The sequence below is a fragment of the Schistocerca americana genome, chromosome 6 (genome assembly GCF_021461395.2).
Source record: "Schistocerca americana isolate TAMUIC-IGC-003095 chromosome 6, iqSchAmer2.1, whole genome shotgun sequence".
In the NCBI taxonomy this organism is placed as follows: Eukaryota; Metazoa; Arthropoda; class Insecta; order Orthoptera; family Acrididae; genus Schistocerca; species Schistocerca americana.
In genome coordinates, this window is record NC_060124.1 from 607,881,956 (window position 1) to 607,895,371 (window position 13,416).

Below are 13,416 nucleotides of genomic sequence, written 5' to 3' on the forward strand. Positions count from 1 at the left end.
AACATCTCATCAATTTCATTTTTCAACCTTTTGTGGGAGAGGTGCAACATATCGACATGGCACTGATCTGCCACTCGTGTAACTTTGTTACAAAACTTACCATGTCTATTTTTTGCTTATTGAACAACCTGAGTCTGCAGTCATTCGGAAAAGAGGTATGAGAACTTTAACTAATTATATGGCATAGAGCCAGGTCACGATATGTAATTACATTTCAAAGTTTCATTGGTCTTCATCTTTAATTGAACTGCTACCATCAAAAATTTAGAACAATTACATCAGGTATTCAATAACAGCTTCAGCAATTTATTAGTGAGCAGAGATGTGAGCCAACTCACAACACTCATATAAATAACAGGTTATCTAAATTGCTCTTCTAATCTCAGGTGAACATCAACATTTATTCATTGCTGTGGTTTAATCATTTGTCCAATTTTCAGAAAAAAAACAATATGATAAAATAAGATAAAAGTCAATGTACAGACACTGTAAAAATATTTTGGTAGATATTTACAACTGGAAACACTGAAATATAGGCTTCCAGAGTTGTATACCTAACAATTTTTCCCGCTGGGTATCAATCAGATATCTTCATTAAAAAAGGTTACATACAATCACATTACCCTAAAAATAAAAAACGATAACACCTAGTACACTTAAAGTGATTTCTGATGTGCGTAACAGTCCTAAAACATAATGACTTTCTTACACTTTTTTACTTTGTATTTTGTACCTGTTCTTAATTATTTAGATAAAGAGACAAACTGATATACACGTTGCCAATAATAATGAATAAATATAAAGTAAGGTTCATTACAAAGCAAAATATTATTTAATTTCAAGGTACATATGCATTAACATCAAGACCATTGTAAACCATCTGTTCATCAATCCAGTTTCTTAATCCAGCAACATTTGCATAAATTCCAGGTGTACCATCCTCACCACACCCTATACCCCAAGCCACAATTCCAGCCTGCTCATATGTGGCCGGGTCATTAGGTCGTGGACAAACAAGAGGACTGCCTCCATCACCCTGGAAAAATGGACGTGCCGTTTTTAACTCATAATGTAATAAAACTTGCAGGAAGGATGGTCAGAAATCTACAACTTCATTAATTTTCAATAATCTTTCATGCTTCAGAGTTAACATCTTTATTTAGGACTTAAGTTGAATGATGAGGAAATAAGCCACTAAGATATGGAAGACATAAAATAAACTACATACTGCAAAACAAGTGGAAGAGTTATGAAGGGTACTCACGTACTTTAGGTAGTAAGGGTGGAGAGGATCCACTACATGTGAAACAAATGGCAATTTTACAAGTGTGAATTGCATGGAAACATGCTACAAACAAATTAAATGATAGACATATTTTTTTAAAAAAAAACGTAATTTACGTTGATAATAAAGTACAACAGGTAAGGATGGTAGGCAGGAAAAAATGAGAAACGCAAATCCTAAATGCTCAACTAGATGAAGGGAGATATTTGAGTAATGAATACACAGTGACAACTGAAAGCTGGTGCCAAGTCAGGACTCAAATCTGGACATTTCCTGCTTATTGTAAACATTCATTTTTAACTGTGAGGCTATCTGTGCACACATCCAGAGTTAAATCAATTTTTTTGTATCACCGATGTTTCCTTTTATGATTTCCAGACACTATTGGAAATGGTCTCCTGCATATTATGTGAGACTAGAACCACTGTGGTCAGTGGAGGACTATAGTTTACTCACCCACAATAGCTATACCAGGTGTCCCTCCTAAGAGTTGTCAGATGCATTTCCTCTCATATTTTGGCAAATATTTGCAATTTTATTTTTGCAGTGTGTATCTGGAGTCAGTACAAACAAATACTGCTCATCACATCTTTTATCTGATGCCTATTGTCAAGAGAAAGCATCAGTTTGTTTCTCTTTAGCAACAAAACGAACTTTAAAGGTGGAATGTCGTGTGACCACTCGATAGAGTGATCAAAATTTAAACTAGTGCAATATATGTTTTATCGACAAGTATTAAAAAAGACAGCAAAGCACGACGAATAAGTAGTGCTCTGGCAGCGACAGCACAGCCCCTAACTGCACCGACTGCTACCGTGTAGCAGGGCTGCCGAGTCACTGTTGGAGTACTGGCTATACTGTGTGCTTTACTGTATCTTTTAACACTTATGGATAAAACCAATATAGCTAAAGCACTAGATTAATATGGGACCACTCTTCTGGAAAGGAATGTAAAACACCACTTTAAAAATCATTGTGGTTGTAATGGGAAACAAACCGACACTTTCCATAGACTCTGGGCATCGGATGAAAGATGTGATGAGCAGTATTTGTTTGGCCTGACTCCAGCTACACATTGCAAAAAAAGATCTGCTAATATCTACCAAAATACTAGAGAAAATGCTCGTAGGAGAGACACCGTGTATACAAAAAATTAAATGCACTGAAATAAGTGTATGGATCAATGAGATGAAATCAGTTAAGGTCCAGTGACATACAATTACATCACTGAGAGCCAGTAAAAAACGTTTAACCTGGAAGTGCTTATCCTCTGGTTATAGTATATGGAAATGATATGTGGAAACATCTGTGACAATTTAAATTTGAGGTAGGCATGGGAATGTGCCAAGATATGAGGGTGAGTCAAATGAAAACCTTAAATATTTTTTTAAATATTATTTATTGTGCAGAAGTGGTACAAAGCTGTATCACTTTTCAACATAATCTCCCCCACATTCAATGCAAATCCTTCAGTGCTTACAAAGAGCATAAATTCCTTTAGAAAAAAATTCTTTTGCTAGTCCGCACAACCACTCGTGCACCGCACGGCGTACCTCTTCATCAGAACGGAACTTATTTCCTCCCATTGCGTCTTTGAGTGGTCTAAACACATGGAAATGACTTGGGGCAAGGTCTGATGAGTGTGGTGGATGAGGAAGACACTCAAAATGCAGGTCTGTGATTGTTGCAACTGTTGTACATGCAGTGTCGGGCCTTGCATTGTCATGCTGCAAAAGGACACTTGCTGACAGCTTCGATTTGATTGCTGGCTGCAGATGAATTTTTAGGAGATCTGTGTATGATGCACTGGTGACATTGGTCCCTCTAGGCATGTAATGCTCCAAAATGACGTCTTTTTCATCTCAAAAGAGAGTCAGCATAACCTTCCCTGCTGATGGTTCTGTTCGAAACTTCTTTGGTTTTGGTGATGAGGAATGGTGCCATTCCTTGCTCACTCTCTTCATTTCTGGTTGGTGGAAGTCAACCCAGGTTTCGTCCCCAATAAATATTCTTGCCATCACCTTCTCGTTCAAAGTGCCAAAGAAGTTCTTCACAAGCATTGACACGTCGTTCTCTCTTTTCAGGAGTCAGCTGCCGTGGCACCCGTCTTGCAGACACTTTGTGAAACTGCAGCACGTAATACACAATGTGGTGTGCTGACCCGTGACTAATTTGTAAACATGCTGCAATGCAAGTGTCACTCGGTGGTTTCCCTTCACTATGGCTTCAACTGCTGCAATGTTCTGTGGAGTCACAACTCGTTGTGCCTGACCTGCACGAGGAGCATCTTCCACTGAAGTCACACCATTTGCGAACTTCCTACTCCATTAGCAGACTTGCTGCTGTGACAAACATGCATCACCATACTGAATCTTCATTCGTCGATGAATTTCAATAGGTTTCACACCTTCACTATGCAAAAACCGAATAACAGAACGCTGTTCTTCCCTGGTGCAAGTTGCAAGTGGGGTGGCCATCTTTATACTGATACTGCGATGGTATGTGTGCATCTGCTCTATGCTGCCACCTACAGGCCATTCTGCACGCTGTTTCTAGCACGCTTACCAACTTACAGGATAACGGCGCGAAATTTCGATTTGTTTCACAAATTTAAGGTTTTCATTTGACTCACCCTCGTATTATAGTGTTTGAGATGACTGCCCTTGAGAAGTAGGAAATCCTGGTTTGTGACCCAATCTAGTAAAAATATTCAACTGACACAACATATTCATTAGACTGCAGATTTAGCACATCTCACTGGTTTACAATTATATCATCTCATTTCACTGCACCTTCACTGTACGCCTCGATAGCTGAATAGTCAGCACGATAGAACGCCATGCAAAAGGGCCCAGGTTCGATTACTGGCTGGGTCAGAGATTTTCTCTGCTCAGGGACTGGGTGTTATACTGTCTTCATCATCATATCACTGCCATCGACAGGCAAGAACCCAAAGTGGCGTCAACTAAATAGACTTGCACCAGGCGACTGGTCTACCCGACAGGAGGCCCTGGCCACATGGCATTATTATTATTATTATTATTATTATTATTATTTATTCATTCATTCATTTTGTATAGACCATCTTTGGACCACATTATTCCAACTGCCTTGCTTTATGTGTTCTGATGTTCGCGCAGAGCTCCCACATTCATTCTCGGTGTTGCTCCTTCCTCCCCTAGGTCCAAGCCTTTCCTGTTTTTGGTTTTGGCTTTTCTTGGAAACCCTGCCATGCCATAAGTTTCTCCTTGAGTGAGACATGCTCCAATATGTCATCATGTGTGATCCCCACTTCTTTAAGTTCTATCTCCACCTCTGTGAACCAGACCCATTTTGTTTCCTTCTCCTAAAAGTAGGTGATCTTATGATTGGTGATTGTTCCAGGACTCATTTGGGTCATATGTCCATAAAACATAATCCTCCTTTTCCGGATGGTATCGATTATCTTCTCTATACAGTTCATGATTATGATGTCTTCTATATTCCCCATTCTCCCTGATTGGACCTACGATCTTTCTGAAAATCTACCTTTCCTTGGCCTCCAGTTTTTCAATTAGGCCTTTTTTGTTCATTACTGGGCATTCAGAAGCATACAAGATGTCCGAATGGATAACACTGCAGCAATGCCTTAACTTTGCTTTGAACAACACTGTTCTTTTGTTGTAGATGTTTTTGGTTAAATGGAATGCCACTTCCATTTTGTTCATGTGATATGAACGCTTCTTTCTCTGATAAGGTGGCTGTTACCCAATCTCTGAGATATTTAAACTTTTCAACTCACTTAATTTTGCCTTGACCCTTGATGGTGAATTTATGTTCATTATAAACTCAGTTTTATCAAATGAAATTTGGAGGCCAGTCTTCTGTGCTTGTATGTTAAGCTCATTAATCTGTCTCTCAGCTGTTTCCATGGAATCTGAAAAAATTGCAAGATCATCTGCAAAAGTGAGACAGTTGATTTCAAGATTTTGTTTCGTGTAACCCTGCCTGACACCATTTTTAATTCCTTGGTTTTCCAGTTCTTTGCGCCACTCACAGATCATCTTCTTGAGGGCACAGTTGAAGAGCAGAGGTGAGAGCCCATTTCCTTGCCTCACTCCGGTCTTTATTTCAAAAGCTTCTGATGTTTCTCCTCCAAATATCACTTTTGAAGTTGTGTTGGTTAGTGTTTGCTGGATTATCGCTTTGGTCTTCTTGTCTAGGCCAAGTTGTTCTAGAATTCTTATCAGGGTTTGGATTTGAGGTTCATTATGTGTTCGACACATGATCGTCCCTTCCTGAAACCTCCTTGATACTCTCCCAGCTGTGGGTCTAGCTGTTTTATGTCCTCTGTCCTAGTTTGCACAGCTTTTGACAGAATCTTATAGGTTGTTGATATGAGAAAGATACCACAATAGTTATTTACATCTGTTCTGTCGCCTTTCTTATGAAGAAGAAGAATTAGAGTGGAATTCCGGCCATGTGGGAGTCTTTCAGTTTCCCAAATCTGGCTGATAATTTCTGATAGTTTATCTACTGCTTTATCCCTTCATACTTTCAAAGCTCAGAAGTTGTAGAATCTTCCTCTGGTGCCTTGTTGTTTGTAAGAAAGTGAGTAATTAGCTTGATTTCCTCTTGCATGGGTGGTGATGAATTTGGGTGTACTTCTACGTAGTCAGTAAAGGGAAATGTGGAATCTGGAGGTTCACAATTGAGAAGAGCTGTAAACTAATTTGCTAATATCTGGCAGTTGTCTTTATCATTGTGAGCTAGCTTCTCATTTTGAGCTTTGGAGTGTAGGCTTGGAGGATTGTACTTGGCCTTAAAAGTTCTACAGAAGATCATGGATTTCTCTTCAGGAAGTATTGTTCACTTTGTGCCAACTGCATTTTTCTCAAATGTACGCTTCAATCCCCGAATGAACTTTGCAGCGTGTTCTCTAGCATCTGGGAAGTTAGTTTTGTTAGCTTCATTTTTTTCTTGGCATTCCATCTCTGCCACGCATGCTGTCTTTGCTTCACTACTGCCTCACAATCACTGTTCCTCCAAGCACGCTTCTTTGGTTTCAGATGCGGCACACCTTCCTTTGCTGTTCTGACCAGGGCTTGTTGCAATTCTTCCCAGCACTCTGGATCTAAGGATTCAAGTTTACGAGTGAATTCTTGATTGGACATCAGCTTTTCCATGTCAAATCTGTCTATCTTATTATAATATAATAATTACAATAATTATTATATTATAATATAATAATTATAATAATTATTATAATATAATAATAGTAATTATTATTATTATTATTATTACTGCATCTTCACTGATTTCATCAACATTGATACATTCATTACAGACACGTAAGAGATGCATGGAAACCTTTAAAATGCTTCTGCATATATGTGAACACTAGGAATGTGTAAATAATTTATGTGGTTAACACTGCGTCGAGCTCACAGGTGACGAGCAGACACACACATGATGCCCTCCCTGTGCACGACCACCAGTCCTACAGTGCAGGCCAAAACATCTGCTAGTCCCAGGCCTGCAGTCACCTCCCTCCACACTGTTTTCTCAGCAGCATCACTGCACTGCATCTCCCTCCACCCCCACTGCACAGCTGTGGGCAACATGCAGCTTCTCTCCCTGCACAAAACTGAGGCAAGCCATGTGCAGTGGATGGTGCATCATCATGTAGCATGAAAATGCAAGTGCTCACAAAAAGTTGCCTTAGCTAAGAAGCTTGACTTACTTATTTTTCAAGATCATGATATCTCATAATGTCAAACATGTTGCATATAACAACTATTCAAAAATTTTGTCACTGAATAACACTCCAATTTTTATTAAACTTCTGCTTGTTGTCTTTCTGCATTTTTAATTCGGTAGGTAAGGATGTGTAGAAATCTTTCATTGCGTTGAAAGTTTGCAAAACTTGAAACTAATTGAGCATATTTGGCATATTGTAAGATGGTGTCTGGTCTACCATCTGACCACCTCTAACATTTGACAATTTACTCATACATTTGTAGCAAGAACAGTTGCACGTGCATTGCGACAGCACTCTGAGCCACTGCGGTGGGTAGGGTGTTGGTACCTTCGTGAGGATGTGAGGGTTCTGAAACTATTCCCAACACCCTCTGTGTTTCTAGCATTGTATTGACATGTGGCGACATCACCCGATTAATCGAAAATTTATTATTGTGAGGGTAGTGGCATCTATCTCCATCAGCATATCTGTTTTAAATTCCAGGTAACTGAGTCTTCCCTTCCCCCATGAACCATGGACCTTGCCATTGGTGGGGAGGCTTGCGTGCCTCAGTGATACAGATAACCGTACCGTAGGGGCAACCACAATGGAGGCGTATCTGTTGAGAGGCCAGACAAATGTGTGGTTCCTGAAGAGGGGCAGCAGCCTTTTCAGTATTTGCAGGGCCAACAGTCTGGATGATTGACTGATCTGGCCTTGTAACACTAACCAAAACAGCCTTGCTGTGCTGTTACTGTGAACGGCTGAAACCAAGGGGAAACTACAGCCGTAATTTTTCCTGAGGGCATGCAGCTTTACTGTATGGTTAAATGATGATGGCGTCCTCTTGGGTAAAATATTCCGGGGATAAAATAGTCCCCCATTCGGATCTCCGGGCGGGGACTACTCAGGAGGACATCGTTATCAGGAGAAAGAAATCTGGCATTCTACAGATAGGAGCATGGAATGTCAGATCCCTTAATAGGGCAGGCAGGTTAGAAAATAGTGAAGTTCGGTGGCAGGAGGAACAAGACTTTTGGTCAGGTGAATACAGGGTTATAAATACAAAATCAAATAGGGGTAATGCAGAAGGAGGTTTAATATTGAATAAAAAAATAGGAGTGCAGGTAAGCTACTACAAACAGCATAGTGAACGTATTATAGTGGCCAAGATAGACACGAAGCCCATGCCTACTACAGTAGTACAGTTTATATGCCAACTAGATCTGCAGATGAAGAAGAAATTGAAGAAATGTATGATGAGATAAAAGAAATTATTCAGGTAGTGAAGGGAGACGAAAATTTAGTAGTCATGGGTGACTAGAATTCGAGAGTAGGAAAAGGGAGAGAAGGAAACATAGTGGGCGAATATGGATTGGGGGAGAGAAATGAAAGAGGAAGCCGTCTGGTAAAACTTTGCACAGAACATAACTTAATCATAGCTAACACTTGGTTCAAGAATCATAAAAGAAGGTTGTATACATGGAAGAATCCTGGAGATAGATTATATGATGGTAAGACAGAGATTTAGGAATCAGGTTTTAAATTGTAAGACATTTCCAGGGACAGATGTGGACTCTGACCACAATCTATTGGTTATGAACTGTAGATTAAAATGGAAGAAACTGCAAAAAGGTGGGAATTTAAGGAGATGGGACCTGGATAAACTGAAAGAACCAGAGGTTGTACAGAGTTTCAGGGAGAGCATAAGGGAACAATTGACAGGAATGGGGGAAAGAAATACAGTAGAAGAAGAATGGGTAGCTCTGAGGGATGAAGTAGTGAAGGCAGCAGAGGATCAAATAGGTAAAAAGACAAGGGCTAGTAGAAATCCTTGGGTAACAGCAGAAATATTGAATTTAATTGATGAAAGGAGAAAATATAAAAATGCAGTAAATGAAGCAGGCAAAAAGGAATACAAACGTCTCAAAAATGAGATCAACAGGAAGTGCAAAATGGCTAAGCAGGGATGGCTAGAGGACAAAGGTAAGGATGTAGATGCTTATCTCACTAGGGGTAAGATAGATACTGCCTACAGGAAAATTAAAGAGACCTTTGGAGAAAAGAGAGCCACTTGTATGAATATCAAGAGCTCAGACGGAAACCCAGTTCTAAGCAAAGAAGGGAAAGCAGAAAGGTGGAAGGAGTATATAGAGGGCTTATACAAGGATGATGTACTTGAGGACAATATTATGGAAATTGAAGAGGATGTAGATGAAGATGAAATGGTAGATACGACACTGCATGAAGAGTTTGACAGAGCACTGAAAGACCTGAGTCGAAACAAGGCACCAAGAGTAGACAACATTCCATTGGAACTACTGACGGCCTTGGGAGAGCCAGTCCTGACAAAACTCTACCATCTGATGAGCAAGATGTATGAGACAGGTGAAATACCCTCAGTCTTCAAGAAGAATATAATTATTCCAATCCCAAAGAAAGCAGGTGTTGACAGATGTGAAAATTACCGAACTATCAGTTTAATAAGTCACAGCTGCAAAATACTAACGCGAATTCTTTACAGATGAATGGAAAAACAGGTAGAAGCCGACCTCGGGGAAGATCAGTTTGGATTCCGTAGAAATGTTGGAACACGTGAGGCAATACTGACCCTACGACTTATCTTAGAAGCTAGATTAAGGAAAGGCAAACCTACATTTCTAGCATTTGTAGACTTAGAGAAAGCTTTTGACAATGTTGACTGGAATACTCTCTTTCAAATTCTAAAGATGGCAGGGGTAAAACACAGGGAGCGAAAGGCTATTTACAATTTGTACAGAAACCAGATGGCAGTTACAAGAGTCGAGGGACATGAAAGGGAAGCAGTGGTTGGTAAGGGAATGAGACAGGGTTGTAGCCTCTCCCCGATGTTATTCAATCTGTATATTGAGCAAGCAGTAAAGGAAACAAGAGAAAAATTTGGAGTAGGTATTAAAATCCATGGAGAAGAAATAAAAATGTTGAGGTTCACCGATGACATTGTAATTCTGTCAGAGACAGCAAAGGACTTGGAAGATCAGTTGAACAAAATGAACAGTGTCTTGAAAGGAGGGTATAAGATGAACATAAACAAAAGCAAAACAAGGATAATGAAATGTAGACGAATTAAGTCGGGTGATGCTGAGGGAATTAGATTAGGAAATGAGACACTTAAAGTAGTAAAGGAGTTTTGCTATTTGGGGAGAAAAATAACTGATGATAGTCGAAGTAGAGAGGATATAAAATGTAGGCTGGCAATGGCAAGGAAAGCGTTTCTGAAGAACAGACATTTGTTAACATCGAGTATAGATTTAAGTGTCAGTAAGTCGTTTCTGAAAGTATTTGTATGGAGTGTAGCCATGTATAGAAGTGAAACATGGACGATAAATAGTTTGGACAAGAAGAGAATAGAAGCTTTTGAAATGTGGTGCTACAGAAGAATGCTGAAGATTAGATGGGTAGATCACGTAACTAATGAGGAGGTATTGAATAGAATTGGGGAGAAGAGGAGTTTGTGGCACAACTTGACTAGAAGAAGGGACCGGTTGGTAGGACATGTTCTGAGGCACCAAGGGATCACAAATTTAGCATTGGAGGGCAGTGTGGTGGGTAAAAATCGTAGAGGGAGACCAAGGGATGAATACACTAAGCAGATTCAGAAGGATGTAGGCTGCAGTAGGTACTGGGAGACGAAGAAGCTTGCACAGGATAGAGTAGCATGAAGAGCTGCATCAGACCAGTCTCAGGACTGAAGGCAGCAGCAACAACAACAACAACTGATTTTTCAGTTTCAGAGGTGTCAATGTGCATCACAGCCAATGACAAGGGTGCTTTCATTCTTCTTTCATATTATCTTAATTATAAATTCCAAGTGTATCTTCTTTTGCTCATGTGGGTTCTTAACCCTCGTTTCAATTTTGTTCCTGAGTCTGTTTCTTTGATAATTAGATCAGTGACCTCATTACTAGCACCCTAGTTGTAACAACAGTGCCTGACAAAGTGAAGCACCCAGAAGGGGACGAGGAAATGTAATGAGCATCACAAGTTGAGAGAATATGTGCCATTATTTCAGTGATCACAATACTGAGCCAAATTTACAAGAAACCTGACAGTAAAAGCCCACCTATCAGTATGATGTTGCACCCCCTCTGCTCTGGATGGATGTACAGATTCTGTTGGAAAGGGTATCATAAAACCATCATATCCTCCCCTGAGGCAAGTTGGCTAACAAATATTGCAACTAGTACTCATTACCCTGGATATTGTATCTGTGACAGAACTGATATCCGAGATGGTCCTACATGTCTTCTATCAGGGACATATCTGAGTATCTCTCATTGGCCAAGGGAGTATCTAAACAGCATGCTGGCACCCCATACAGACATGTGCCATGCGAGGACAAGCAATTTCCAGTCAAAAATTGGTATCACATTATTAGTTCCGTCAATCACTACCAGCAGTGACCTGAAGCCAACCCAATGGCTCCTCACACCAGAACACCAGGAATAACATCACTGTGGGCCCCCCACCCCAACACACACACACACACACACACACACACAAAACACCCCCCCCCCCCCCAGACACACACACACACACACACACACACACACACACACACACACACACACACAGAAGAGTGAAGAGTGGGACTTCTCCACAGGTCACCACATGCTCTTCACTCTTCATGATGTTCAGCAAGGGTAGTACAGAACCACAAATCACCGCTGAACACAATGCAAGACCATTTGCCAGCAATCCACGCTTCCTGGTCATGGCGGAATTCCAGAGACCAGCTGTGTGTGTTAAGCTGTTAATGGTAGCCTACATATGGGACAGTAGTTCCCTCATATTGGCTGCTGTTTGTCACTGGCCAATAGTGCAGGACCACACAGAAGGTTGCAGGATGTCCATTACTTGGTCTCGTATAGAAGGCACAGGTGTGAAGGAGTTAAGATGTACTCGGTGCACAATATGGGAATCATCCCTTGCTATAGTCAGATGTGGTCAGATGGAACCTTGACAATGAGTATGCCTTGCCTCACCTTCCCAGAGTATGCCTTGCCTCACCTTCCCATGAGGCCCAACACTGGCTCACAAATTTAGATATTCCACATTTTGAGCAGGTGATCAAATGTAGATCCGCAAAGAGGTCCCTTTACAACTCTGTCAAGTGCTGATAAGTATACAGGACTTCCATGTCCTTCACAGTGATCACTCAACATCTGATACTGTTCATGCTCACCCTACTAGGCCTGGTAACAACTCTTAATATGAAAAACACTTGCGGAATCTGTTGGCTGTCCTACCTGTCACACAGAATTGCAAGTCTAATCATCTGCATAACCACCAATAATGTGTATGTGTATGATGTTACACTGACATCAGCCATGTTCTGGGTATTCTTCACTGTTCAACACCTACATCTACATCTAGATCCCACAAACCACTGTGACGCTCATGGCACAGGATACATCCCACTACACCAGCTATTGTGGTTTCAATCACTGAGTGCGAGAAGAATGACTGTTTAAATGGTTCTATGTGTGCCATAATTATGATCCCTATGTGAGCAGTAAGCAGGGGGTTGTGTATTCCTAGAATAATTGTTTAAAGATGGTTCTTGAAATGCTGTAAGTAGGCTATCTTCAAGAGTCAACCAGTTTAGTTTCTTCAGCATCTCTGCAACACTCTCCCACGTGTCAATCAAATCTTTGACCATTCGTGCTGCTTTCCTTTGTATACATTCAATATCTCCTGTTAGTACTATTTCGTATGAGTCGCACACACTTGGGCAATATTCTAGATTGGGTCACATGGGTGATTTATAAACAATCTCATTTATAGACAGATTGCATTTACCCAGCATTCTACCAATAAACTGAAGTCTACCACGTGCTTTACCCACAACAGAGCCTTAGTAATGGTTCCATTTCACATTCCTTCAAAGTATTATACCCAGGTATTTGTAGGAGTTGGCCTATTCCTACAGTGTCTTATTGATACACAGGATACTAAGTTTTTTCATTTTGTAAATTGCACAATTTTCCATTTCTGAACATTCAAAGCAAGCTGCCAATCTGTGCACAACTTTGAAATCTTATCAAGATCAGACTGAATACTTATGCAGCTCCTTTCAAACAGTATGTCACTGTAGATAACTGTGTCATCTGCAGAAAGTCTGATTTTGTTATTAATATTGCCTGCAAGGCCATTAATACACACACAAAAAAAAAGTCTTGCGTCACCTCGGTTCTCAGAACTCCTGAAGATAGACGTTGACTGTGGATATTGTATCACAGACACAGTCCCTTTAACTGTCCAGAAATGTCACTAAACCCACCCAAAGATGTAAACACTCATGCACAAACAGCACCTATTAGATGGAGGGGGTCCGACAGCTGATAAGTTCCAGTCATTCCACCCGGTAGGA

The 13,416-nt window shown here is 40.5% G+C and overlaps 1 protein-coding gene across 4 annotated transcripts in view; it reads right to left on the reverse strand.

The window, feature by feature from the left end:
• Nucleotides 1-283: 283 nt before the first annotated feature.
• LOC124619557 (phenoloxidase-activating factor 2) overlaps nt 284-13,416 on the reverse strand; it is a 239,019-nt gene continuing 225,886 nt past the window's right edge. For all 4 annotated transcript variants that reach the window (XM_047146038.1, XM_047146037.1, XM_047146039.1 and 1 more), the window contains exon 6: nt 284-1,036. In XM_047146038.1, the coding sequence (XP_047001994.1) occupies nt 839-1,036 (198 nt within the window). In that variant the 3' untranslated portion in view covers nt 284-838. The remainder of the gene's footprint in view (nt 1,037-13,416) is intronic.